Genomic DNA, 26,172 nt, shown 5'->3' on the forward strand with positions numbered 1-26,172 from the left:
ACAGGAAGTTCGGCTTACTCTGGCATATTTGGTATCTATGTTGTCGGCATAAGCCAGGGAATATTTAGAGACCAGTTTCATTGCAATATGCTAATGCATTAAAAAGTTATTAGCATTTTTATAAGTGTAATTATTCAAGGTTAATGAATGGTTTATTAATCTTGACAATAGGTGGCGCTGTTACCAAATTTTTGTGGCATGGTCAGTGTGAGGTGATGATGACACATACAAAGTTTGGTGCAAATATGTCAAAGCTTTGCAGAGATACAGCCTAAAATGCATTTTGGTACCCTTGAAGCAAATTCGTTGATGCGTTGATGTCTGAAGATGATCCACGTCAAATTTGGTGAAAATCGGACTAACAGTGTAGGAGGAGTTTGAAAAAGTAGGTTTTCAACATTAATCAAAATGGCGGACAGGAAGTATGGCCAATTTTTTCATAATTGGTATCGATGCTCTTGGCATGACCCACAGAATAAAGGGAAATCATTTTCATTTCAATAGTCTAATTTATTTAAAAGTTATTAGCATTTTTGCGATATTTCATTATAACTCTTGACCACAAGGAGGCGCTGCCACCAAACTTTTTGAGTACCTTCAGGACATGGAGCCGAATATTTTTGTAATTATTTTCGTAACGACACGATGCTGCGTTAAAAAAAAACAGCATTTTAAAACAATTCAAAATGGCCGACGCCTAAAATGGCTGACATGGGAAAATTGGATATCATTCGACTCGACATGACTCACTGAATCAGTTTTGTGATTTTTGGCCATACCATTCAGAAGTTATAAGCAAAAAAAATATTTTGTCATATCTCCTGAGCACTAGGTGCTGCTGCATTGAAACACTGCAGGTAGTCTCAGGTCATGGTTATTATAACACACACCAAGTTTGGTCTCAATATGCCAAACCGTTGCCAAGATATAGCCTCACATGCATTCTTGCGTACTTTTTGTAAAATTTGTTCACGTGTCATTCGAGAACGGTCGGACGAATCAACTTGAATTCCATAACTTTTTGCCAGCATGGTCTGAAGATGATCTGAGCCAATTTTCGTTAAAATCGGACTAATCGTCTAGGACGAGTTCGAAAAAGTATGTTTTACGCAAAAAAACTAAACCTTGCGATTTTTTAAATTTTGGTGTTCATTCAGAGGAAAAATAATTGTACTTTTGTGGCTTACGATTCAAAAGTTATTAGCATAGAAACTTTTAATCTTTGGACAAGTGGTGGCGCTAGAGAGTTGTAGTCAGAGTCTCTAAACATGCTGTGGTTAATGTTGGTATTGTCCTCTATCAGTGTGCCAAATTGCACAACTTTCCCGCAAGCGGTTCTATGGGCTGCCATAGACTTGCGGCGGAAGAAGAAGCAGAATAATAATAAGAATCCTAACGGATACAATAGGTGCCTACGCACCTTTGGTGCTTGGCCCCTAATTAATTCAAATAAAGCATATATTATATATAGAGTTACAAGATTTTATGATCTGTTCTTTAAAATGCTTTTGGAACACTGTGCAGTATATTTAACAAACATACAAACAAGAAAAAATAAAGCAGACATCTATTACCTTTCCACATTGATTAAAGGCTTGATTCTCCATTTTCTTCGGGTTTTGTATAGCGACTGAAATGTTTACAGGAGGCTTGCAAACATTTCAGCTCAGCCTGAGAGGTGTTTTAGACTGAAATTCCTGGCTCTCTCCAAAAGATGTGCTTTTGAACACTGAGAGAAAGACCCTACCATTAGTGTCACCAGTGAGTAACGCTTGTCTGTCAGCATCTGGTGCACTGTTTGTGTGACAGACGACGAGGTTTCAGACAGACAATAGCTTTAGTTGTCTTAACACAAACGAAAATTATCTATGAACTAAAAACACCTTGTGTATCTAGAAGGTGAGTTTAAAAAAAAAAAAACCGGTTACGACAATACAGTTTAATTGCAAATCAAACACAGGCACACTTGTTTGCTACCGCATATACTAAATCACAGGTTTTTGTAAAGAAAGAGGATTATAGCTTTAAGCTGTTTAGGAGTATTCTATTAGAAGGCAAGTGTCTTGCAGTTTGTTATTTATTCCTAGTATAAATCTGCATAACAGTGCATGGCATGGGGCATGGGAACAGTCCTGAACATGTAAATAAGTGGTCTGATTGGTTATGTTTGACACCTCATGCCTTTCATTAATTAAATCCAAGCTGAAGGTTGTAGATTTCTGCTTAGTCCTTGAGGTTATGATTGGTGAAGGGAGAGAAAAGCCACATATCTGTTCTTTAGCTCCAACATCCGTTCGGCTAAAACACAAACAAAAAAAACAAGCATGTTATTCAGAAGTTGGAGCGCAAGGTTTCACTCAAATCCAAGAAAACACTCACGCAGCGTGCACTTCTTCCCTTTAGACCAGTACTGCTCTTCTGTCTTTGTGTGAGAGACGATGAGGTTTCATACAGCTGCATAAGAGGTTCCAGCTCCTGAAACATAAAAGAAGAATACACAAAACATTTGTATTTGAATTAGGGCTGGGATAAACGATTATTTTTTAAAAGATTAATCTAGCGATTTATTGCTCTTAAAATTACAAAATAAAAGACTGACTAAGAATGCATTACTTTGCACTTGTATAGAGATAGCATTCAATAAAACCTTGAAGCCTTGAAAACACATAGCTTACTGAAACAAGCTTACTGAACACATAGGGCCTAGCTTACTGAAAAAAAAGTTCTTCTTTCAGATGAAAATAACAACTTGATGTCTAGCATTCAATAAAAAAGTTCACCCAAAATACTTGTTTAGAGAAATTGAAAGAATACAGTAACCAGTGTAAACTTTAGGGCTTTAAGCTAATACAGAGAGTGCTTTTCCAAAAAAATAAAAAATAAAAATTAACAGTGGGAGCCAGCAGCCTGTCATGTAGAAAAAAAAAATCTCCCAATGCTCCACGTGAAACTTTGGCGTTCCGCCCTTTTTCTATCGTGTCTAATGATTTTGGTTAATATGCACGAGGGAGAGAGAGAGCGAGAGAGAGAGAGAGAGAGAGAGCGCAAGAGAGCAAGACAGCGCTCGTGTAGTTTGAAGACTGTGAGTGCGCGAGCGCGTGTGAAACTTGGGTGTTTCGCCCTTTTTCTATCGTGTTTAATGATTTTGATTAATATGCACAAGGGAGAGGGAGAGCAAGAAGCGCTCGTGTAGTTTGAAGACTGTGAGTGCGCGAGCGCGCGTGAAACTTTGGTGTTTTTCTATCGCGTTTAATGATTTTGATTAATATGCACGAGGGAGAGAGAGAGCAAGAAGTGCTCGTGTTGTTTGAAGACTGTGAGTGTGCGCGCACAGCCGGGGCTCTCTCTCGTACGCGCCCTGTCAGGCGCAGCACAGTCATTCTATTCTACATCACTCACCGATCAAATAAGGCTTTGACAGCCGCCAAAAAAAAAGATCAATGCAGAAAAACCCCTGGATTGGTTATATAACTGTGGCGAGTGGGGCGGGGCCGAGGGACGTGGGAACAAGGAGGGAGGCCGGCAATGATTGGGAAATCAGTGACACCTGCGACCCACTGCCGGTCTCGAGTCCCACGTAGGAGATGGAAGGATATAAAACTGGAGCAACGACAGTGAAGGACGAGAGAGGACCAGGCCTGGGGTTTTAGTTGTGTTTTGGTTTCATTTTATGCGCACCAGTCGTCCGTGAGGGGCTGGTGCGCTGTTTTGGGTTTATTTTGAATTATTAAAGTTTCATTTGATTGTCCGCCGGTTCCCGCCTCCTTCTTCCCGATGATTATTAGAGTGTTAATTCATTACAATAACGTTGGAAAGAATGTTGATCTGGCCATCGCGTATATTCAGCGCACATAAGGTAAGCGTTTTGCAAACGTTTTTTAGAAAAATAAAAACAGGTCGACGAATCGATGCGCATATTTTGCGTCGACGTATTTTTTGCGTCGACGTCATCGATGACCTCGCCGCGTTGTCCCAGCCCTAATTTGAATATGCTAAATATTTACAAGGGCTGTCCAGAGAGTATCCAGCCATGTAATTCAAAACTCTCTTCATGCTTTTGCAAAAGTATTGGGTTTCCCCAAGACTCCTTTGGGTTCGTTTGCAAAAGGTTAACATTCTCTTGCAAAATTACTGCAGTTCCTAGAGTAAACTTTGCATTCTTTCAAAAAACTACTGCATTCTACCTAGAAACTTATAAAACTTTGCAAACTCAGGATAGATTACAGGTATTAATGTTCAGTTTCTTGCACAGACCAAAGATTTTGCTTCATAAGACCTCAATATATTGTCAGGAGCCATTTGTATTAAATTTAGCGTCCCCTGATTTAAAAAAAAAAAAATTAGAACTCTCAAAGTGACTGCAGCCATTGACTTGTTTTCACGCATTACCAAGGACTATGGTTTCAGCTAAAAAAAATAAATAAATACCGGTAATTAAAAAATCTTTACTGTTCTACAAAAAAAGAAAAAGAAAAAAAAAGTCAATTAACAGCATATTTTCATTTTTGAGTGAACAATCTCTTTAAGTTACTGCAGATAAATGATGAAGGATGCTTTACCGTATTACAGGTGTGCAGGAGCTGATGTACAGACTGAAACACTATAGCGCCAGAACTGAGACATGTCTGAGATGGCCACTTTCAGCACACAGGGGGACAGAACAGCTGCCGAACCTGACGAATGTGACTGCAGGAACTCACGCTGAGGAACAGAGAGAATCATGCTATTATTATGGAAACCAAACACATCATATCAGATCTGAAAAATGGCACATGATGTTCCCACCTCGTTGTGGAGCTCGACTAGTGTGCTCTGCGTAGACTGCAGCAGCGCCATGGCCTCTGTCAGGCTTTCTTCTCCATGACTTCCTAGTCGGGAATGTTGATCACTCCTTCAACAGCAGTACATAACAACCTTGTTAAAGACAACAGTTGAAAACGTACATGGGTGCAGAACAATCATACAGACCTGTTCATGATATCACTCGGTTTACTGTGTTGTTTTCCATTCGTTTTGTTGTGAGTTGACTGTGTGTGTATTAGATGTTCACGGATATGTGCAGGCCACGGGTTGCAGACTGGATTCAGGAGCACATTCAGGTCTGGTAAGTGATCCTGAAACATTAGTTCCTGAAGAAGATCATCGTTCCTCACACTGTCATCACAAGAGGATGAGTTCAGCCTACATTCATCAAAACAAACATAATAGAAACAAGCACATGCAAATTATTGCAGGGGCTTCGGAGGGCAGGAATTAAGGTTGAAGTTAAATCAATGTTACAAAAAGTTGCTAAAGTCAGATACCTAAAGTTTATGGAGGAGTCTGCTTGAATGACCATTAGAAGCTGCTCCAGAAACCTCAGCTGCTGTAATGGTGGTGCAAGACCCTGAAAAAAACACACAACAGGACACTTTAATGCAATATGTTAACCAATGTTAATGAAGTATTCAACAGTGTTGCTATAGGTGCTTGTGAAAGATCACATTTTCAAAAACATTTCAGAGGAATCTCTATTCTGCTCGATACATAAAATGCACTAGACAGTGTAAAGATCAGCATTGTATAACTGCATACCTTGATTAAATCCTGGTCGTTAGCTTTACATAACATCATTTCAAAACCAAACCGTGCGAGTTCTGTGTGCCAGAGAGAAAGCAGAACAGAACACTAAACATATATGTAACATAATCCTCTTTCTGAGTTGCTTTAATTATGGAAAACTTCTCCTTTAGGGATGGACAAATGCTTTGTAAAAACAGACACACAAACAAAGCAAGGCATTTTAGTACACAGATCTGCAAACTACACATTTGTCATTATTCTAATCATGTTTGATAGTCAATCAGGCATCAGACCTGGCGCAAATCCACTTGAGGATATCAGTCCTGTGTAAAGAAGGAGAGCAGAGGAGCTCGTGCACACTGTCCGGCTCCCGCAGGTACAGCCCGTCCACCAGAGGACAGCCCACACTCTGAGCAACAACAATCAGTTACTGTGTTTTACTGACACTTTTCTCGGGTTTCTAATGTTTGTCAGGCTCGCTAAACAGATACATATGCAGCATTCATTGAGCCTGACAGACGAAACGATAACGTTAACTAAACCAGCAATAATATCAAGTACTGTATTGTTTTTATATTACACAAATGGTGTCCTGAATTGTGGAAAAATTGTGACATCTTAAACTATGTGATTTTAATTAAGTTAACAGTTAACGTACACAAACTAGCAGCTCACTGACCCCAAAAAACACTAACGTTACTACAGACCCAGCACAGCCAGTTTTGAATTCGCGAAACATCAAAAAAAGATTAAGTGTGTGATTTTCTGTGTGTGGCGTGTCTATGAAGATGTGTAAACTACCTGAAGGGTGTTGTAAACTCGCACAGACAGCAGCTGCTCCATGTTTGTTATTGCGGCTACAGCGACCCCCGGCGGCCGCTAACATATTACAACGAAATACAGTCCACAATAGGTTACTGTACAGGCTTAGCTAAGTAGGGTTATAATATTTACCTTGATCATTATACAGATTTGAGCATTTTTGTTTGGTGATTCAGTAAAACAAACAGTGTGGGATGTTCATTTCTTATATTTCATGTATGGATGTATGTGTGTTTATATTTCTAAACATCCCCTGACTGCTTTTAATTCTTCATTTTAGATCATATGCAAACTAATTTATCAGTACATCCCAAACATTTTTTTCTGGTACAAATCAAATCTCTATGAAACAGCTTGATTAAATGAATCTAAAATATTTTTTGGACAAAAATATGTTTTTATTTAAATTAGGTTTTCACCAGTGTTGCTAGAAAGATGCAATAACCAAGAAAAAAAAATCACAAGCATATTACTATATTCACTATTGTGTCCCTTATGTAAAAAGGTGTCTTCCACATAAACTGAGAAAAAGACAAATTCATAGTTTGTTAAAATGTGCTGCCTAAACATTACAAAATATCACATGAGATCTTTTGTTATGATATGGAGCAAGCCTACAGTGTCCAGTAAGTTGTTTGGTAAAAACATGTTGATGACATGAAAGGCAGGTTGAGTCCCAATACAATCATGTGAGCTTATATAAGTCCTTGTGTGCTTACACATCATCGGTGAAGTTTAAAGATCTGGTCTGAGCGAGTGCAGTTTCAAATATTACACTGCCCCTGAAACAAGGGGATGAGATGTAAAGTTAGTCCAGTCTGAGAATTATCCCGATGTGGGAATAAAGAAGGGATAGATGTTTATAGATGTGCAGATTTCTCATTGGGACATTACCTCAGTTAACTTAACTATAAAAATAATGGAAAGAATGAGTATACATCTATTTTCTAATGATGCTTTGCTGTTACTCTGCTCACCCTCCAGTCTCAAATCCCAATGCTGTGACGAAGATGTTGATAAGAACAGTAAAGAACACAAACACAGTTGCTGCGTCATTCATTGTGTTAAGTCTTGGCTGTTTCTTAACATCATTCAGGTCATACTTCACTGAAGGGAGCAAGAGAAAACACATAAGTGTTACATCAATGAAATTACAACAGAGTACTTTCAAAGAGATAACTAACCAATGAAGATGAGCAGGAGGCCAACAATGACCTGCAGTGAGATGGACAGTGAGATCAGAGCGATGAGAGGAACGTAGAAGCGGTGCTGTGCTCCTGAATGCAGCACTGTCTTCAGCTGAGAGGAGTTCGCCATCAGAAGAGCCACATCCAACATGCTCTGCGCTGCACTCTTCTTAGTAGCGTAATGATTCATGTTGAAGGGACGCTGTGTGTTCCCTGCACCAGGAGCCTGACAGGGAGTGAACATTACTAACAAAAATCTGTTGGTGAACACTGTAAACATTCAACATATTTTATATTCCCTCCAAATTATATATATATATATATATATATATATATATATATATACACATGAAACCAATAAGTTCAAGTTCGTTAAAAAAAATTAAAGTGTTGTATCATACGTGTAATCATCATTTTGTATTTCCCAAGAACATAATTCACAAAGATCCTCAATTTGTTCATTTATTGTTTCTCTTATCTTGCATTTCTTTTGAACACTTCGTGTAGCTTCTTCCTGAATAGCCAAGAGATGGATACATTTTAAACAGGGATTAAGGATAACAACTCTGTTTTGGTTATATACAAAATAAGAGAATGATAACATCCCCAAGGTAAGACTGCAGTTGTGTGTCTGTCCGCATAGCAGTTTTGGGTGGTGATGAAGGGTGTTCTCCAGTTCTTTCAAACCTTACGTTTCATTCTGTACGAGCAGACAAGTACACTCCCTAATATGCTATTTATAGTGTTACAAAAACAGAACTGGTTTAATTCCTGTTTTACATGTCAAATGCACTTTAATAGATGTTTATTATAATATTTTGTAAAACTGGATATAGGCTGGCTAATCGATAAACCTGTAAACAAAATGATAAGAACGAATAATACAGAATATAAACCATTAGGCTACAGTATATGATCACCTATAGTTATCCCTTTAAGATAAATAAAACGACACGTTTCCATTTTATCCTTTTAGCGTTAAAACAGTTAAAAGTACAAACTTTTTCCGTTTTAAAAAAAAAAATAAAAAGCATCAAACATCAAGATAAACTTTACCTCTACCGTTCCTGGTTCTTTAAGAGGTTGGTTCTCCTCCATAGAGACGGATGCTTAGCTTTGACTAATTAGACAATTTAAAGGAAGCATTCGAGAAGCTCACGAATTAATACAAAAACCGTGTGAGAAATTAATGATTTCTACACTAAAACATAACAAACAACTGATTGCACCTTCACCTGCCCAATGTTTTTTGGTTGTTAGAGTATTAGTAGTGGTGAGGACTGATTCATCCCAGTGAATCGAATCTTTTGTTTACTTTCACTATAAATAGTCGTTATGATTCGTTCAGGGACTCTTTCAGTCGTGCACAGTTACGTCAGCATTCCTTTAATTACCGGTTTTTAAATCAACACGTTTACACAATGATTACTCACCTCATGTATTCTACTGACACAACAAAACATCTAGATATTTTTTGATAACTCATCTACCAAGCCATTACCAAATAACAAAAACCTGGTAGGCCTTTAACATTAAACAATTTTGTCTTTTGTAATTATCTTATGTATTAATCAGTTATTTGACTTGAAACAAACTATGAATGTGAATTGTGTACTCCCAGGATATTTTGCTCCAGCAAAGCCAGGAAATGCTCACTTACCTCATTTCATGACAATTCATCCAGCATCCCAGCACCATCCCAACTCCAAATAAAGTAATTATGCTTAATAAGCAGAGCTCCATCATGGGCAGCAAGACAGTCACATTAACCTTGTCTCCCATTGGTATCATTTAATTCAGATAAATGGAATGGAATAATGGTAGTTAATCCCTTAAAATGTAAGTCACGTTCTCTTCCTGTCTAAGTGGCCAGCTCCTGGCCAGAATAACCTGCAATGAGAACCAGAACAAACTATTTACAGAATACAAAGTTTGCCAATATGTGATGCAAAAGTGGTGCCCATCCCAAAATGATAACCAGAATTACTTTATGTTTCTAAAAAAGATTCGGAAGAGGTGTTCTGGCAGTTTGTGAAGCTGTGTCATCAAGCAGAAGAAATAATCACAGGCACACAATAAAACACAACCACAGGCACTGGTCAAAGTTATTATTGTAGAATACTTTGATTTGATTTTTTATACAGACAAAAAGTGTTGACTTATTTTCCCATTAAATTCTTAGATTTCCATACAGTTTAGTCTACAGTATACAGCTGTGTTCTTTCATCTTAGATAGATACTTTTTTCTTTTAAGTAACAGGCAGGTAATTATTAATATATTTAATAGTTTAATTGTTTTTTTTTTTCATTGTAGAGCAGTAAGTGTATGTTCAGGATAATGTGCAACTGTTTTTTCCAGCTAAAAGAGCACTGATGGAAAAAGACAATAATAATAATCATAATAATAGTCATAATAATAGTAATCATAATAATGTACAAGCTGTTCAATTTTAATTCTTTACAAAAAAGTAAAATAAGAAAGAAATTAGAAGAGACAATAGAGTAAAGCAAAACCAAAAAAAAAAAAAAAATAGTAATCTTAAATCGTAAACAAAAGATGCACATGTGCACATTTTGGCAAAATGTACAGTGATGGTGCAGTTGTACAATAATTTATAACTATTATATTAAATATAGTATATTATTTACTCTTTTTCACCTTACCTTGCATTTTCTACAACAGAATGAAACAAAATGAAGGCAGATGAAGGAGATTTTGGATTATCTGTTTTCTTTTATATATATATATATATATATATTTGTCACTCTATCAGGAGTCTTGATAAAGTGGCTGTCTGTTGTGGTGGAGAGGAGGGATACCATACATATGCCATTGTAAAAAAAATATCACTGTCTGGAGAGTTCAATGCTTGGGGTATACGTCTTATATATAGTTGTTAGATTTAGAAATGATTAAGAAATGAGCATAGCTTGAGGCCTATTTTGGTAGTTAAGCTTTGCTGAGGATAAGATAAGGTTAGAAAATGTTTCTTTATTATGGTATAGCAGGTTCAGTGACCTATCCTCCCTGACCACCACTTTGGCCTGCTGTGTGTGGGCCTTAAAATGGGTTCAGCCCGTGAGACCTGCCAGCGCTCTCGACACTAGAGACTCCACTGGAACTGTCTGAGCCCGATCGAACCCGGTGAAAGGTCGGACACACTCATGCAGATATAACACAGTTTTGCTTGAAGGAATATTCCGAGTTCAATGCATGTGAAGCATTTGTGACATTATGTTGATTACCACAAGAAATACTTTTAAATTAAAACTTATAAAAGAAAATGAGAGGCAATTATTGATAATATTATTGATAATAAATTAAGTTGCAAAAATTAAGGTTGCGATGAAGCACCTTCAATGAAACTGAATGGTTTTTGAAGGATTTAAAAGAAAAAATGTGACAAATATAATCGTAAACATTGAATTTGAATTAATTATATTGTTAAAATGTGTATTTGACCTTTAAAACTATTAAAACAATCATTTTTACAATCATTTTAGGGTTTTATGGTGTCACATCATCATTCATACGCTTTGCATCTTCTGGCTATACTATTGAAACAATGAGTATTTTAATGTTAACAGATTGGCCCCATTCACTTTCATAGCAAGCCTTGCTGTATCCCCCAGATTTTGGATTTTTCTTAAACAAAAGCAGTGACTGAGCCCAGAATATTCCTTTAAAAATGGGTTTCCATTTAAAGATCCAACAACAAAACTTTCTGCTAGTCGTAGAACAAGTCAACCCATTTCAGGCAATGTGTTTTTTGGCATACTATAACAAGTAGTCAGATTGGCAGTGCAACACTGCTCCACCTCCAGGCTCCACGCCACAGACAGGGCAGAGTATCAGGAGGAGAACAACAGCATGGATTATAGCACATTAATGACAGCACAGATGCGCTGGAAGGAGAAACGTGTGTCCACCAACCACTTAATAGCCACAGTGAAGCATCAACGGACAAAAGTGAAGTCAAACAATGAAGGTGTAAAGCAAGCAATATGATATCAACATGCTCCGCAAAGACACGACCAACCAATGCAATGACATGATCTAGTGACATTCATGCTTGCATTGTCTGCTTTCAATATTCGCCAGTTTCTTTGAACTGGTCAATCTAGAAAAGTATTCTATACAGATAAAGGTTTTTTTTTCTTCAAGATCCATATGTACATGTTGTGAAGCGTATTTCACAGAGCTGTGGGTAGGGCAGTCTGTTGCATAAGTGCCAGTCTCATTCCCCGAAATGATTGTAAAAAGTTGCAATGCATCGACTGAAGTGGTATGATAGTAATGATACCATTCTAGATGATTATGGGGTATAAAAGGAGGCATCCCCCAGACGGTACAACTGATCAGTGGAACGTCAATGGAATGTAACTGAATCAAACACACTATCATCTGACATGGAGAATCATGCATGTCTTTACATACAGTATATAATAGGGATTACTTGTTCTGAAATGCTAAAATATAGACCAATAGCCAGACAGTGTGTCTATCAAAGTCCACAGTGAACCTTGATATTGTGCAAAAGTAATGATACCCTCACAGATTGTCCATCTTTAGTATCTTTCATATATTTTTTTTTTTACTATGGTGTGGCAGTATATGATGGATTCCCTACCCTGGTGACCACAGTCTGCAGATATTCATAATCTGATAAATATTTCACATACAGTACATGAGGAAAGCAAGTGTGAGTGCGAATGTATTTAAAGGGCCAGCAGATATGTATGTACTGAGTAGAATTGTTTGAACATGTTTAAAGGGTTGATGCATTTGTTGGTGTCATCTGCATAACATGAATTTTAATGGCTTTTATGTGAAAGAAATATAAGACACCATTAAATGTCGAGTCTGGGCAAACCCACTAAAAACCTTAAATCCAATTTCAGCTACTTTGAACAAGGTATAACATATTAACAAGGCCATTTTGTCGTAAGGCTGATTGCCATTGCTGAGATGCAAAACCACCGAAATCCCACCCACGATCACTGAATTGCTGTGATGGGATTGCCCAAATCCTCTACCCTGTAGTATATTCTTAACATGAACATGTTGCATAAATGTTTAAAAATATCGTGAGCATGATTTCGGTTTGAAAATGCTTATTCTCCCTTAGAATGAAGCTAAAAATTACCCAAAAATAATACTTCTTTTTTTTTTTTTCATTTACATAAAATGCTGTAAACAATGATCGTTAAAATGGAGCGGCGACGTTTTTGTCTTCTTTTTGTTATCAGCAGACACATTATAATTGACTTAATCTAAGCTTCAAATTAATATTATCTTTGCTTTGTTAGTACTTCTTTTTCTAGATTTTTTTTATGCTTTTAGGACAGACACAACACACACAGACACAGAGAGAGAGAGATAGACAAAGTGAAAATGAAAGAAGATCTGGGTGATCACAATAAATAAATGAATAAATAAATAAATAAATAAATAATAAATCAATCAATAAATAAAATGTTTTAAAGCTAATCCATAAAGCACTCAGAGTAATACAAGTCGTTTTCTGTGATATGCAATGATAATCACTCAGGATGATGGTGGCGATAGTAAGAAGTCAAACAGGATAATAATAATAATATTGAGTTTAGTAACACCGATAAAAGTAAAGTGAATGGACCCCTACTCCACCTGCAGGGAACATATTCCTTTGCATTATGAGAAGTCAATAGTCACCAGCACTAAAGAGCCGCTAAAATCCATCAGGTCTGGATTCCTCACCTTCTCAGGTCTGTCCAAAGGAACCACAGACATGCAGCAGACTGGCCTCCTCTCCCCACAGTGAGAGGAGAGGTGTCTGTGGGGCTGTTGTTGAGACATGAGGAGTGAAAGTGCTTTCGGTGGATGGTGGTAGTGGGCAAATGATTGGTCTTAGTGTTGGGGGTAAACCACCTACAACGTGTCCGTAGGAGCCTCCCCCACCAGCCTGACCCACACAGGTCCGCATCCTCAAAGTTCTTAAGGTCTTATCCTCTTGAGCCCGGTCAGTCATAGAGAGGTCTCCAGGGCAAGGAGGGGGTACAGCTGTTGAGAGGGGGTTGTCCAGTGCCCGTCTGGGCCTGTGGGGAGGTTCAGGTGGTAGACGTCGCTCTCAATGGCATTGTTGTTACGGTTAGGTGTGACAGGGAGGCTGTACTGCCGGTAGGGACGTGGGTGGGAACGCTGCGGATGCTGGACCGGAGGAGGAGGGGGCTTTCGGAAGGCCGGATGCAAGTGCTGGTTGTGTCTCGACCACTCTGATTCATCGTCAATGTCGGTGTCGTCGATCAGCGGGATGTTGTGGATGAAGTCGTTGATGAGAAACTCGGGGTGCGCCATGAAGTTGTGGATGGAATTCCTGGACGCGGGTTTCTCGATTCCGTCATAAAGGGAGCTACGGAACGCTTTCACCACCCGCATCTACACGTGAAGAGAGGGGACGAGGCACAGAGAGAAAACAGAGTGGGAGAAGTGAGGACAGGAAGAGGGTTGAGACAGAGGAGAGTGGGAGCAAAGAAATCTCTCAGTACATGTGTGATAGAAAAGATCTGAATCACTGTAGAACCTGTTCTGAACATGCCTTACAATGCACAGACAGCTCAAGATCAGGTTGCACTAACTGAATCTGTCGGTCTTTTTTATTAGGGTATTGTAATAATTTTATTTTGGTACTTGAAGGTGCAATGTGAAATTTCTAGTCACAAAAAACAGAATTGCGCAAAAGTTTTTGTTGCAAATTCTTAAGCCCATTATATGCTTCAGTTTTAGTGTGAACGCTTAAGCCCAAATTATGCTTCAGTTTTAATGTGAACGCTTAAGCCCAAAGTACAGAATGCTTTAGTTTTAATGTGAACGCTTAAACCCAAAGTATGCTTCATTTTAATCTGAAAGCTAAAACCCAATGTATACTGCAGTTTTGTTGCAAATGCTTAAGCCAGAAGTATGCTTCAGTTTTATAGTGAAAGCTTAAACCCAAAATATACTTCAGTTTTGATGCAAAAACTTAAGCCCAAAGTACAGAATGCTTTAGTTTTAATATGAACGCTTAAACCCAAAGTATGATTCAGTTTTATTGTGAATGCTTAAACTCAATGTATACATCAGTTTTGATGCAAACCCTGAAATTTGAACGCTTAAGCCCAAAGTATGCTTCAGTTTTATTGTGAATGCTTAAGCCCAAAGTATGCTTCAGTTTTATTGTGAATGCTTAAGCCCAAAGTATGCTTCAGTTTTATTGTGAATGCTTAAGCCCAAAGTATGCTTCAGTTTTATTGTGAATGCTTAAGCCCAAAGTATGCTTCAGTTTTATTGTGAATGCTTAAGCCCAAAGTATGCTTCAGTTTTATTTGTGAATGCTTAAGCCCAAAGTATGCTTAAGTTTTATTGTGAATGGTTAAGCCCAAAGTATGCTTCAGTTTTGGCACAAATCTAAATCCCAAAGTATACTTTAGTTTTAATGCAAATGTTTACACCCAAAGTATGTTTCAGTTTTTACGCAAATGCTAAATTGTCAAAACTGAAACTTTGTACTTTAGTTTTGATGCAAGCATTTAGAATATATTTACTGCAGAATATGTAGCCTTTCGAAGTATACTCCATTTGACAGCAATTAATTCAATCACTGATTCATTTGGGAATGAATAAGCTCTACGGTTTGTTCCTTAAGTTTAAATGTCTAAATATTCAACATTCTTGCTTATATGATATGATATTGCTTAATAGGTTGGGAAATCATACCATTACAAAAACACTATAGACATTGTTTTACTAGTTTCTAATAGTAATATTTGCTTTCCTTTGGTAATCCACCATGCATGCATAATGCCCCTGGTCATTGCTTAAACCAATTATGGGCTGCTCAGACAAACAGATTGCACTTCTGTTTTAGGTTTTATGCAGCATGAAATTACACAATGCACATTCAGTTTTTAGATTCTAGAATACCTGTAAACATGGACTTTATACTAAAGCTGCACAACCAGATCTTAAGCGTTTCTCAAAGAAAGACAGATGACAAACAAAATAAAACCAAATCTAAAACAGTTATCTCTCAAAATTAAAGGTGATGAACATTCTCATAAGCTTAAAACAGAAAACAGAACAGACTCAAAACAAACACATGAATAGAAGCACAAAGTACCAAACAAAAAGCCAATACAAAACATATGCCATGTGTGTATATCGACTTATCAGTGGTGAAAATTGAAGTAGTGACACAAAGAGAAGGAGAAACATAAGGCAGGATGTCTTGATACACACATAGACAAACAGCTAATGGAAGAAACAGTGGGTAAGAATCTGCAACACGGTGCTAAGCACAGGGGATGTTATGAATACACAGATGCATGACTGGGGGACCTGGGTTATGCTGTTCTTGGAGGAGTAATGACATAATTCTGAAGTATACTAGCAGCATTCAAAAGTGTGTTAACAAGGAAGCAGTGGCACTCTAGTAATATGATTGTGATATCATAACAGAAGCAATGGAGACAACATGCATAATGACGCCATCAGCCAATGATGCCAGTTAATACCAATGAGTGAAAATAGGTGTTAAATATCAGAGGATCTGTAATCTCATCTATGGATTTATATTTCTCCCTGATCAGCAGAATGAGTTTTATTCCAATCTGAATTCTATTATTATGATTTACTGGAAATGGAAATTCCATTTAATAATAATAATAACAATAAAAATAATATAAAACGTGTGTTTCTTCAATTATGGGCACTTCCAGAAAAAAAGAAAGAAAAAAAAGAAACCCTGTTAGAAGGCTTCTTACATTTTCACTATTATAATTTATCTTCAATTGTACTAATAACAATTTTCCAGCAACAGACATACATAAATCATAAGGAATGAGAATTCTCTCATTATTTACAGAAATGCACATATCAAAATAAAAATACAATTCTGTGACATTGTATAAAATGGAATTCATTCGGTAATTTTATAGCTAGCATTTTATGTATCCTTAAACTAAATAGTAATCTTACATTTAATTTCACACACACACACACACACACACACACATATATATATATATATATATATATATATATATATATATATATATATATATATATATATATATATATATATATATATATTGCAGCTAAATTATGGCACAAACAAGGAACAGTAATTTGTGTAAAAAAAAAAAATTCACAATAAAAATGTTGAAATGTAATTAGAGGGTTTTTCAGTTTAATTGTGACCTACATATTAAAAAGGTTTTAAGCTTTTTTTTTTTTTTTTTTTTTTTTTTAATCAACTATGATTTAAAAGTGCATATTTGAAGAAACACATGCAAATTATCTACAGATGTGCGTCTGCCCCTGTAGGCCTGTGATAAATTACTCCACAGGCTCAGATTACATTGACTGCCAGAGGATAAATTATCAAATTTCCAGAGACATCATCTGAACGGATGATGATGACTAGTCACTTCCTGGCACTGGGCCATTGATTACATGACACCAACCGCTGTGACAGGAGACCTTAACAAGCACTATCACACTGACAAGAACAAAGCAGGCACAATAAACAAGGTCTCAGCATCTCTGGTTTCTACAAAAGTCACCTTATCAGCACAAATGGATCCCACCTTTGTACAGTATCACAGGTCTGGATCTGATTTGATTTTTTTTTTTTTATCTCAGTAAGGGATACTATTCTGGATTACTGTCCGAATGACAGATTCAGATATGAATGTTTAAAGAGGTATGGAAAAGCACATTCAGTGAGAGAGATAGAGAGAGTGCGAGCATCTTTTGGCATGCAGCAGAGCAGTCGAGTGCAGATGAGACACAGAGAAGAAGAGCTGAAGAGTGCTGATGAGATCTGCCTCAGTCTATATGCAGAGAAAAGAAGAAGGAGCACGGAAACCGATCAGAAAGCAAAATGCTCATTCAAGTGCAGCTGTCTCGTTGACGTGTTACAGGAACAGAAACAATGAAAGTCAAGGTCAAACTCAAAAACTTGAATGCATGATGGTAAGCTGTCAGGCTCATGCTGTAAGAGTAGCTCAAATGCAGCTGGAGCACATATACACACGCGTCTCTTGTGTGTGTATATATTCAGAAGGAAGGAGATTTGAGAGCGCAATCCTTTGCTGTGGCCACAGGCCGGTGCCGCCCATCCCAACCTTCACTTCAACACTCACCCAGCAAAGGAAAAGAAGCTAAAATTACCAAGAAAGAATTTACAAGAGACAAAACAAACAAACAAACAAACAAACAGGAAGGGACTGTCAAGCATTTGGTTAAGTGCTTATCTTTTTTTCCAAAGAGCCTGTTTGTTGAGAAAAAGTCATGCAAATCTGAATTGGGAAACTGTTTGTTTTCATTTTTGTTCTTTAAGTTTCTTTCTTTCAGGTGTTTTTTTTTTCATGAATACAGGTAAACATTCGAGTATATCGCCCACTTTTGGGAAATGTGTGTTTGTTTAAAACTGATTGAGATTTCTTTCCCTCTTTGTTTTGGATGTTTGCATGCCAGATTACTATCCACTGTCTCCCCCACGCTGTCCTTCAAAGAAAAAAAGCTTGATGGAAAAACTTTATCATTAAAACCAAAAACGACTTCTTTACTCAACAAATATTTCCCAAAGATGTCTGAAATGAAAATAGAGCTACACAGAAAGACTTGAAGCAGACAAAGTGATAAGATGCAGGAAAGGAGAGGAAGTCGTTAACAAAGCAGTGATGAAATAATGATTTCATGTTGAATTTGTATGAATGCATTCAAAAAGGTTTATGCATAAAGACTGTTAAAGGGTAATCGCTGGACATGGACCTATTTTCACTCTTTAAAATGGGTAAATAATGAAGCTGGTCAAAATTAAGAGTGAATTATCAATATATCTAACAGCTGTCTTTAATTTAACATAATTTATATTTAGAAATGACTGTAAATGCTGAAAATAATACAGTGCAATTCTCTTCATGTAGTGAATTTAAGATTGTGCTCTATTAATACAATTAATGCAACTCAAATGATAAATTATTGTTTTTAACTGCAGCAATGTGTATTTTGCTTTGATATTCTTTGCCATAATTTGTGATTTATCTCACATATCTCACATATTTGCATCTTGAATAATTTAACTATGGTGATATTTATAAAATTATACAATATAATGCATTTAGCGACACACTTTTTTAAATGCACTGTATAATCTGATGGCAGAATTCGCACAGTGACACAGACTATGAATATGATTATTTTTTACCAAATGGTGTTAATCAAAGCTAGGAAAACTTTATAATAAATTAGCGTTGCTTAGACCTTTCCACTTTGAGAAAATATATTCCACTGACTGCCTTTTACTGATATGGCGCATCTGTGTTGAGCAGTGAACCATAACCGTACAAGACAAATGTTTGAGCAAATGAGTGAGATAAACATGAATCTATCAAAGACAGCACTGCGTCTCCTCTCAACCTCTGGGTTACAATGCGCACCCATCTTACAAAACCTAAAATGAAAACAAACTTGATCCGTAGATCTGTCAAATATTTTTAAACAAACATTTGTGTGTGAGACAGCTGTGAGGAAAAAAATACGAGCTGTGATGAATGATTGATCTAAATATAGTAGTGCCTTCTTCTCTGAAGAGCTACATCGCGGGCATGAAATGATTTTCAAAGATACGTACAGATGATGTATAAATACATACATCATAAATGAATAAAAATACTACATTTAGGCAAAGATATGAATACACTAAAATCTACTAAATGTTTCTGTAGTCTGAATTCTAACATGAGGTTGACAGAATGATGTTAATGATTGTAAATCTCAGTCAAAGCCAAAGAAAATTCAGCGTGAGAAAAAACAACAAAAATTATGTGTATAGGGCTGAAAAAGAAGATTAGAGTGAGTAGAGTGGCACATTTCACCCACATAAGCATAAGTCCGCAAACACAATGTGACAAAGTGTGATGAAAATGTACAGACACGCATGAAGCACATCAAGGAGCAGTCAGTCGCAATGATATATGTTAGTAATTAACATAATTAACATTTCTAGCCTGAAGAAAAGAAAAAAAAAACATCACAAAGATAGAGAAATAGCTAGGAAAAAAATCTTGAAGAACTGAAAAAGAATTTAGTTAATCCACTAATCTCAGAAAAGAAAACGTATAATACCGTATTTTCCGGACTATAAGTCACACTTTTTTTCATAGTTTGGCTGGTCCTGCGACTTATAGTCAAGTGCGACTTATTTATCAAAATTAATTTGACATGAACCAAGAGAAATGAACCAAGAGAAAACATTACCGTCTACAGCCGCCAGAGGGCGCTCAGTGCTCCTGTAGTCTACACTGAAGACATAGAGCGTGGCTCTCATGGCTGTAGACGGTAATGTTTTCTCTTGGTTCTTGGTTCTAAATAAACGCGACTTATAGTCCAGTGTGACTTATATATGTTTTTTTTCCTCGTCATGACGTATTTTTGGTCTGATGCGACTTATACTTAGGTGCTACTTATAGTCCGAAAAATACGGTACACAATCTTAAATTCAGGAATTAAATACTATCAGGATGTATTAAAGCATTATTCTGCATTCAAACAAGTTTAAAGAATAGTTCACCCAAATTATAATTATTATTCTTTAAATAACAATTGTCATTTATTCACCCTCATGTTGTTCCAAACCTGCATGACATTATTTCTTCGGTGGAACATGAAAGCAGATATTTATTGCTAAATCCAAAAGTCCAAGCCCAAACTTCCAGGCAATGAAAGTGAATGGTGACCATAAATAGAAGGACTTCAATATTTTCAGTGTATTACAGCTTAAATATTGGTCTGTTCTTCTCACAAAATGTTTAAATATAGTGTGGTCTATATACTTGGTCACCATCCACTCTAATTGTACGGAAGAGCAGCATGAACATTCTTTAAAGCATCTTATTTCATGTCCCACAGACAAAAGAAAGTCACACAGGTTTGGAATGGCCTCAACTGACAGCATCTATTATCTTTGCTTGTTTTTGTAAACTGACAGACAAGCTGATATTATTTTCAACAGCACGGCAAAGATGTTATCAATAGAGCTGAACTAGTTTGAACCCTTGTTTTGATTCCTTTAAAGAATGATATCTAGACATATGCTAATTGATGACTTTTAATAGAAAATGAAAGACTGTTAGTTATGAAGAGTTTAGAAGATGCCTACAGAGGAGAGAACAGGAGACAGGTAAAATTAGATTTTAGCCATGAACCATGGGACAGAGAAAAAGACTGAGAGGATCTGTGGAAGGGAGACGCAGTCAGTAGCACAGAGACATTAGAGGATGCTTTCACACAGTCTCACGATGGAAATTACAAGATGCATTATCTGGAAAAAAGTAACAGAGGGAAAGAGAATGAAAGAGAGAGAGACAGAGAGAACTATCAGAGGGAGAAGAACATTATTGGGCTTATACTCGAAGGTTTACCCCTTTAAAGGCTCAAAAGCCATCAGTGCAGCACACTGAGTACCTCTGCATTCTGTAAAACCTCATCTTTTTAGCAAACCACGCTTGACGACAGAAGCCTCTCGGAAAATAATTGCTCTTTCTCTGTATTCTCTCTGTGGATTTTTGGACCTCATTCAGGTTTTAATACAGGTTGTTCTTGCAATATACAGACATACCTTTTTTTTTTTTTAAATAAACACATTTTTAAAAGCAATTCTTTAAGTATTTCATGCAATTGTTAAATTATTTAATATACATCAAAGTCATGTTGAGTATGATATTTTAATAGCCATGTATTATATGATATATTCTGTTGTCCAAATGTATATAACAAATCATTAAGAGTATGCTATTAATTTTAAAGCTGAAGTGTGTCATTTTTTTTTTTTTACAATTCAGAATATCCATAGACGACTATAAATGAGTAATCTGTAGGGTGATTTGTCCAAAAAGTGGGGACAATCTGCTTAATTTACCAATGGTTCATGTTTATGAAATCTGATCTATCATATTCTTTGCAATTATATTTGCTAAAAAAGCAACCACTTCAGCGTAAAAAAAAATAAAAAATCAGACTCAAATGAAAGAAAATATATTTTCTGCCACACACCTAACACTAACGCTGTTTTGTACGCATTCTGTTGTAGGTAATAGGTTTAGATATTGGACAGAGAGAAGACAGAGAATGGCTTATCGAGAAACAGGGATTGGAAAATAAAACCAACACCTTCAGACAACAAAGAAGAACCCAACAACAAGAGAAAAGGCCCGACACAGCAAGACAGCACACAGAAATCGAGAGAAGAAGAGGAGGGACTCGGGGAAGAGACACAAACAGCGGCTCATTGAGGATCAGTCAAAGCCAGACAGGCCATCTTACAAAGAGCCACTCAATCACAGAGAGAGAACTACAGAGAAGGTTTCAAATACAGAACAGAAGTACCACGGCACACACGGTGGGGTGTTGAGGAATGCTTGGAGCATGTGTGTGTGTGTTTGTAAGAGTTTCATGTTTGGTGAGTGTTTCTGAGTGTGTGAGTGTTGTGTCTGACACAGGTAGGGAAGGCAGGGAACTCACTCCCGGGAGCGACGCTTGCATTGGCAGTGGAGAGAACTACATGAGTGGGGGTAGAAATATTGGTTACGTCATGGAGCTGGCTGAGCACTGAGGATCGACGTCTCACTGCACCCTGAAACGAACCACTTCTCTTGAACGTACTCACTACCTCCATCTGCAGGAGAGAGAGAGAACCACATCATATACACACTTCGGAGCAAAAAAGAACAAGAGAGAAAGAGCAAGAAGGAGGGAGCAGAGCGAGGAGAATATATGCTTGTGATACTTCACCCGGTAGGAGAAAACAAAGCTATGTTGCCATTGTGTACCAAGGGGTACATCTTGAGACATTAAAAGGATAGTTCACCCAAAAATGAAAATTCTGTCATTATTTATTCTTCCTCATGTCGTTCTAAATCCATTTACTGTTTTTTTTTTTATATGGAAAACAATTTAATTCTTGTTCAGTTCATTCCTTCCTCACACAAAGTTGTTACTTGTTTCTGTCCTTTTTGGGGCTTCACAGATAGGGTCACTATGTGGAAACATGGGAGCCGGCATAATTACTTTTATTTTTCCTTTTGGGTTCCACAGAAGAAAGAAATCATACATAATGTGAGGCTGAGCAAACGATGACATAATTTTCATTTTTGGGTAAACTAGCCCTTTAAGGACCTGCCACCAGGATCATAATGAAAGTTATGATTAAATAATAATTGACTCAGTTTACTTTCTTAGTACATGGACTGGGTCTTATTAAGAATGATTTAATGGTGCATAGTATAACAAAGGAAATAAAAGTATTTATAATCATTTATCAGAATGTAATAACTTGCTCAGTCTAATATCATATCATTTACACTATTCAGTCATTTTCTAAAAAATATATATATATATATATATATATATAATCCTGAATATCATATTCACTCAACTGGTTGCAAACAGCATTGCACTTAAAGAAACTTGCTGCATTGTCAGTTAATTTATCAGGATTCTGTTCTGTTTTTCCAGAAATATGGTGCAGAGGTCACTGCGGTATTCTTTTGTTTTCAAAAGGCTTTGTTAAAAGATCAAATAGAAAGCACAAGATAATTTCACTGAACATTACTAATAATAAAAGCTAACACAACAAATAGATGCCTCTGCGACCAAACCACCCCAAATGTTTCACTTTTCCAAAACTCACTTTGTGCGCTGAATCAATTTTACATGCAGCCCTTATGAACAAGTTAAACCAGGCCAAACTGAAATGGGAAATGCCGTAAGAATATGCAATCGTCTTGCAGAAGACCTCATCGATAATTAATCTGCAAATACCCTGTGTCAAAAACACAACACTGAGGAATGGAGGTGCTCTCCTCAGTATTCACGCAGGATAAAAGCCATGATTAGATTAGGCTTGACTGATGATATGAGGCCAGCCGCTATAATGTGTGTCATGTTTTGCCTACTCAGTGTCGAGGGAATCGATGGAAACCTTGTAAGGAGCTTCACAAGCACTTCGGCAATCCATACCGGCACTCCAAATTTAAAAAAAATGTCTATATAATGCTCTACTGTACCATCAAGTCTGCTCACTGATGGTGTATATTGGCAAAAACATGGCCAAAAAGAGTGAGTGCTGCATCATACATGCATGTGCTTTGAGAGCATTCTGTTATAAAAGCTCTTTCTTAAGTTACAGTGCCATGAAACAACAGGCAACACGACCCACCTTCCTCTACGCCTGCTGACCTTTAACATCATATATGTACCTAGTGCAGTTCTGCTCAGGAAACAAAAGTAAAACTAACAACTCACCACAAGTGCACCACACAACAAATCTTTCCACAAAGACACTATTAAGTTTCTTCTAGCACAATTTAAGGAGCAAGCACACAACAATTCTAGGCAAACTAAAACACATAAAGAGAGAAAATCTCACTTGAAGTCACAGATGGAGTCCAAAACAAGAACTACGATTAGCATAAGAAAAATTCAGTTCTACTTAGGGAAATTAATTTAGCTTTGGACTCAAATCAAGCTACTTCAAGAATAATAAAAAAAAAACCTGTGAGCACTGTTGAAAACTGTAGAGAGATAGAGATATTGAACAGAAAATGGACAGAGAAACATAGTATAATATAAAGATAGTATTATACACATTTGGTTGATTATATATACAGATCAAATCAAAAGAAGAACTAATTCTAATATATTCTTTCCACCTTATACTGTAATGAAAGTAGGCACATTTATGATAATATCACAAGCCTTGATGATTAAGATAGGGATGCACTATAAACCAGTACTCTTTCAGTAGATATTAGAAGTTTATCTTATTGTTTCAGCAGAAATACTACTGTTCAAAAGTTTGGGGCCAGTTTTTTTTTTCCTGAAATAAATTAATAATTTTATTATTCAGCAAGAACAAATTAAATTGATGAAAGTGGCAGTAAAGATAAATGTCAAAAGATCTCTCTTTCAGCTATATGCTATTCTTTTGAACTTTCTATTCATCAAAGATATAAAAATATATATCAGTTTTTGCAAAAATATTAAGCAGCACAAATGTTTTCAACATTGATAATAATAATTGTTTCTTGAGCATCAAATCAGCATATCAGAATGATTTCTGAACGTTTACATTTAGTCATTTAGCAGATGCTTTTATCCAAAGCAGAGACCAACAATATAAAAGTGCTGTGACAAGTCTCAGTTAGTCTAGCACAGTACGCATAGCAAGGTTTTTTAAATAGAATAGAATAGAATAGAATAGAATAGAATAGAATAGAATAGAATAGAATAGAATAGAACAGGTAAGTGTTAGTATTAATTGTTCAGGTGATGGCGAAGGATCCAGAGTAATGATGCTGAAAATTCAGCTTTGCAATCACAGTAATGTTACAATTTAAAATTAGCTAAAAACAGAATAATGATAATAATGTTTTTTGACAATTTTACTGTTTTACTGTATTTTGATCAAATAAACGTAGCCTTGGTAAACATTAAAGACTTAAAAGACAAAAATATTTTGACCCCAAACTTCTGAACCCCTAATTTCAAACTGTAAATTATGATATACAATATGAAATTCACATTTAGCATTTAAAATGAACTCATTTGAGATTTGAGATTTTTTTTTATTTTAAACAAAATAGTATAGAATTACATACATCCATAACATAAAAATAATTAGCAGCTTATCATATCAACCAGATCTTTAATAGTGGTGCATCCCCAGACATTGTTCAGATCATTGTTCAGATCCTCATCAAATCTTTGGCGCTCTATCAAGTCTGAGGAGCATTATTCTCAAGCCCCATGCAGCACGCCGGGCTGCGAACGATTCTGTGCTGTGACTCTTAGCCAAATGAGTTACTGAGCAATAAATTAGGACTTTAAAGGACTCGAGTTACATAATAGAGTGACAAAAAACAGAGCTCTGAGCACGGGAAGTGGGGAGGGAATGTTATAGATTCTTGCTGGGGGAAATCTATACGCATTTAGTGAAGGGTCCCAACAGTGGGAAGCAGAGACAGAGATAAGGAGAAAAGGAAAGAGAAGAGGAAGAAGGCAAGGATGAACTAATGTTGGTGATTCAGAGAGGGTCTAGAGAGAGCAAGGATAGAAGAGGAGGAAACAAAAAGAAAAGCAAAAGAGCATTCTTTGAGGAGACATGTTCTACTGTCTGTGGAAACTATCTTAGGTGACTAGAGCTCTACATAGGGATTGATTGGTCAGATGTAAGGGGTCTCATGCACAGCACCTGAGTCTGGATACGGTTAAGGCCTCTAAACCAGAGGATCTGCCCCCTGCGTAGCTCCCTCTCAGCATGGTCTATCTCCTCCTCGTCCTCAGCTAACTCATCCTCCGTCATGTCGTCGGTCCCTGTCCCATGGCCAGCCTCCTTCAGACACTTCAGGTGACTAGTGGGCACAGTCGCGATCAACTGAGATGAAAATAAGAATTGGTTTAAGAGGAGTTGAATGACTGATACTGTAGGATGATGAGCAGTGCTGGATATACAGTTTATACAATACATGGGCAAACATATGTAGATACTGTATCTCATCTTTTTTTAAATGCTACAAA

The 26,172-nt window shown here is 36.8% G+C and overlaps 3 protein-coding genes across 7 annotated transcripts in view; all 3 read right to left on the bottom strand.

The window, feature by feature from the left end:
• Positions 1-2,062: 2,062 nt before the first annotated feature.
• On the bottom strand, positions 2,063-6,525 carry haus7 (HAUS augmin-like complex, subunit 7). Its single transcript, XM_059528637.1, is given in 13 exon segments — positions 2,063-2,298; positions 2,380-2,427; positions 2,430-2,475; positions 4,560-4,614; positions 4,616-4,701; positions 4,786-4,891; positions 4,969-5,181; positions 5,304-5,386; positions 5,575-5,638; positions 5,680-5,745; positions 5,856-5,971; positions 6,364-6,441; positions 6,517-6,525. Coding segments are annotated over 13 exon segments (1,032 nt in total). The 3' UTR covers positions 2,063-2,236.
• A 756-nt stretch (positions 6,526-7,281) lies between these two features.
• On the bottom strand, positions 7,282-7,857 carry si:dkey-93l1.9 (uncharacterized protein LOC562339 homolog). Its single transcript, XM_059527664.1, has 2 exons — positions 7,569-7,857; positions 7,282-7,491 (listed from the first exon to the last, which is right to left on the bottom strand). Exons 1-2 carry the CDS (start codon positions 7,849-7,851, stop codon positions 7,358-7,360), a joined length of 417 nt encoding a protein of 138 aa, XP_059383647.1. The 5' UTR covers positions 7,852-7,857; the 3' UTR covers positions 7,282-7,357.
• Positions 7,858-12,694: 4,837 nt separating this feature from the next.
• Positions 12,695-26,172, bottom strand: part of atp2b3b (ATPase plasma membrane Ca2+ transporting 3b) — a 53,985-nt gene continuing 40,507 nt past the window's right edge. For 2 of the 5 annotated variants that reach the window (XM_059527662.1, XM_059527661.1), the window contains 3 exons: positions 25,847-26,029; positions 22,117-22,270; positions 13,812-13,989 (listed from right to left, as the gene is read on the bottom strand). In XM_059527662.1, coding sequence (XP_059383645.1) covers positions 13,964-13,989; positions 22,117-22,270; positions 25,847-26,029 — 363 coding nt within the window. In that variant the 3' untranslated portion in view covers positions 13,812-13,963. Of the gene's footprint in view, positions 13,990-22,116; positions 22,271-25,846; positions 26,030-26,172 lie in introns of all 5 variants that reach the window. The other 3 variants (XM_059527660.1, XM_059527659.1, XM_059527663.1) reach the window with 2 other exon arrangements.

Source organism: Carassius carassius, chromosome 37 (assembly GCF_963082965.1).
Source record: "Carassius carassius chromosome 37, fCarCar2.1, whole genome shotgun sequence".
Classification (NCBI taxonomy): domain Eukaryota; kingdom Metazoa; phylum Chordata; class Actinopteri; order Cypriniformes; family Cyprinidae; genus Carassius; species Carassius carassius.

Excerpts from the sequence above, each read along its gene's own strand:
- si:dkey-93l1.9 (XM_059527664.1), bottom strand. The coding sequence starts at position 7,851 with ATGTTTACAGTGTTCACCAACAGATTTTTGTTAGTAATGTTCACTCCC. Across the intron at positions 7,492-7,568 it reads CCTCCTGCTCATCTTCATTG|TGAAGTATGACCTGAATGAT; the intron begins GTTAGTTATCTC and ends TGCTCCCTTCAG.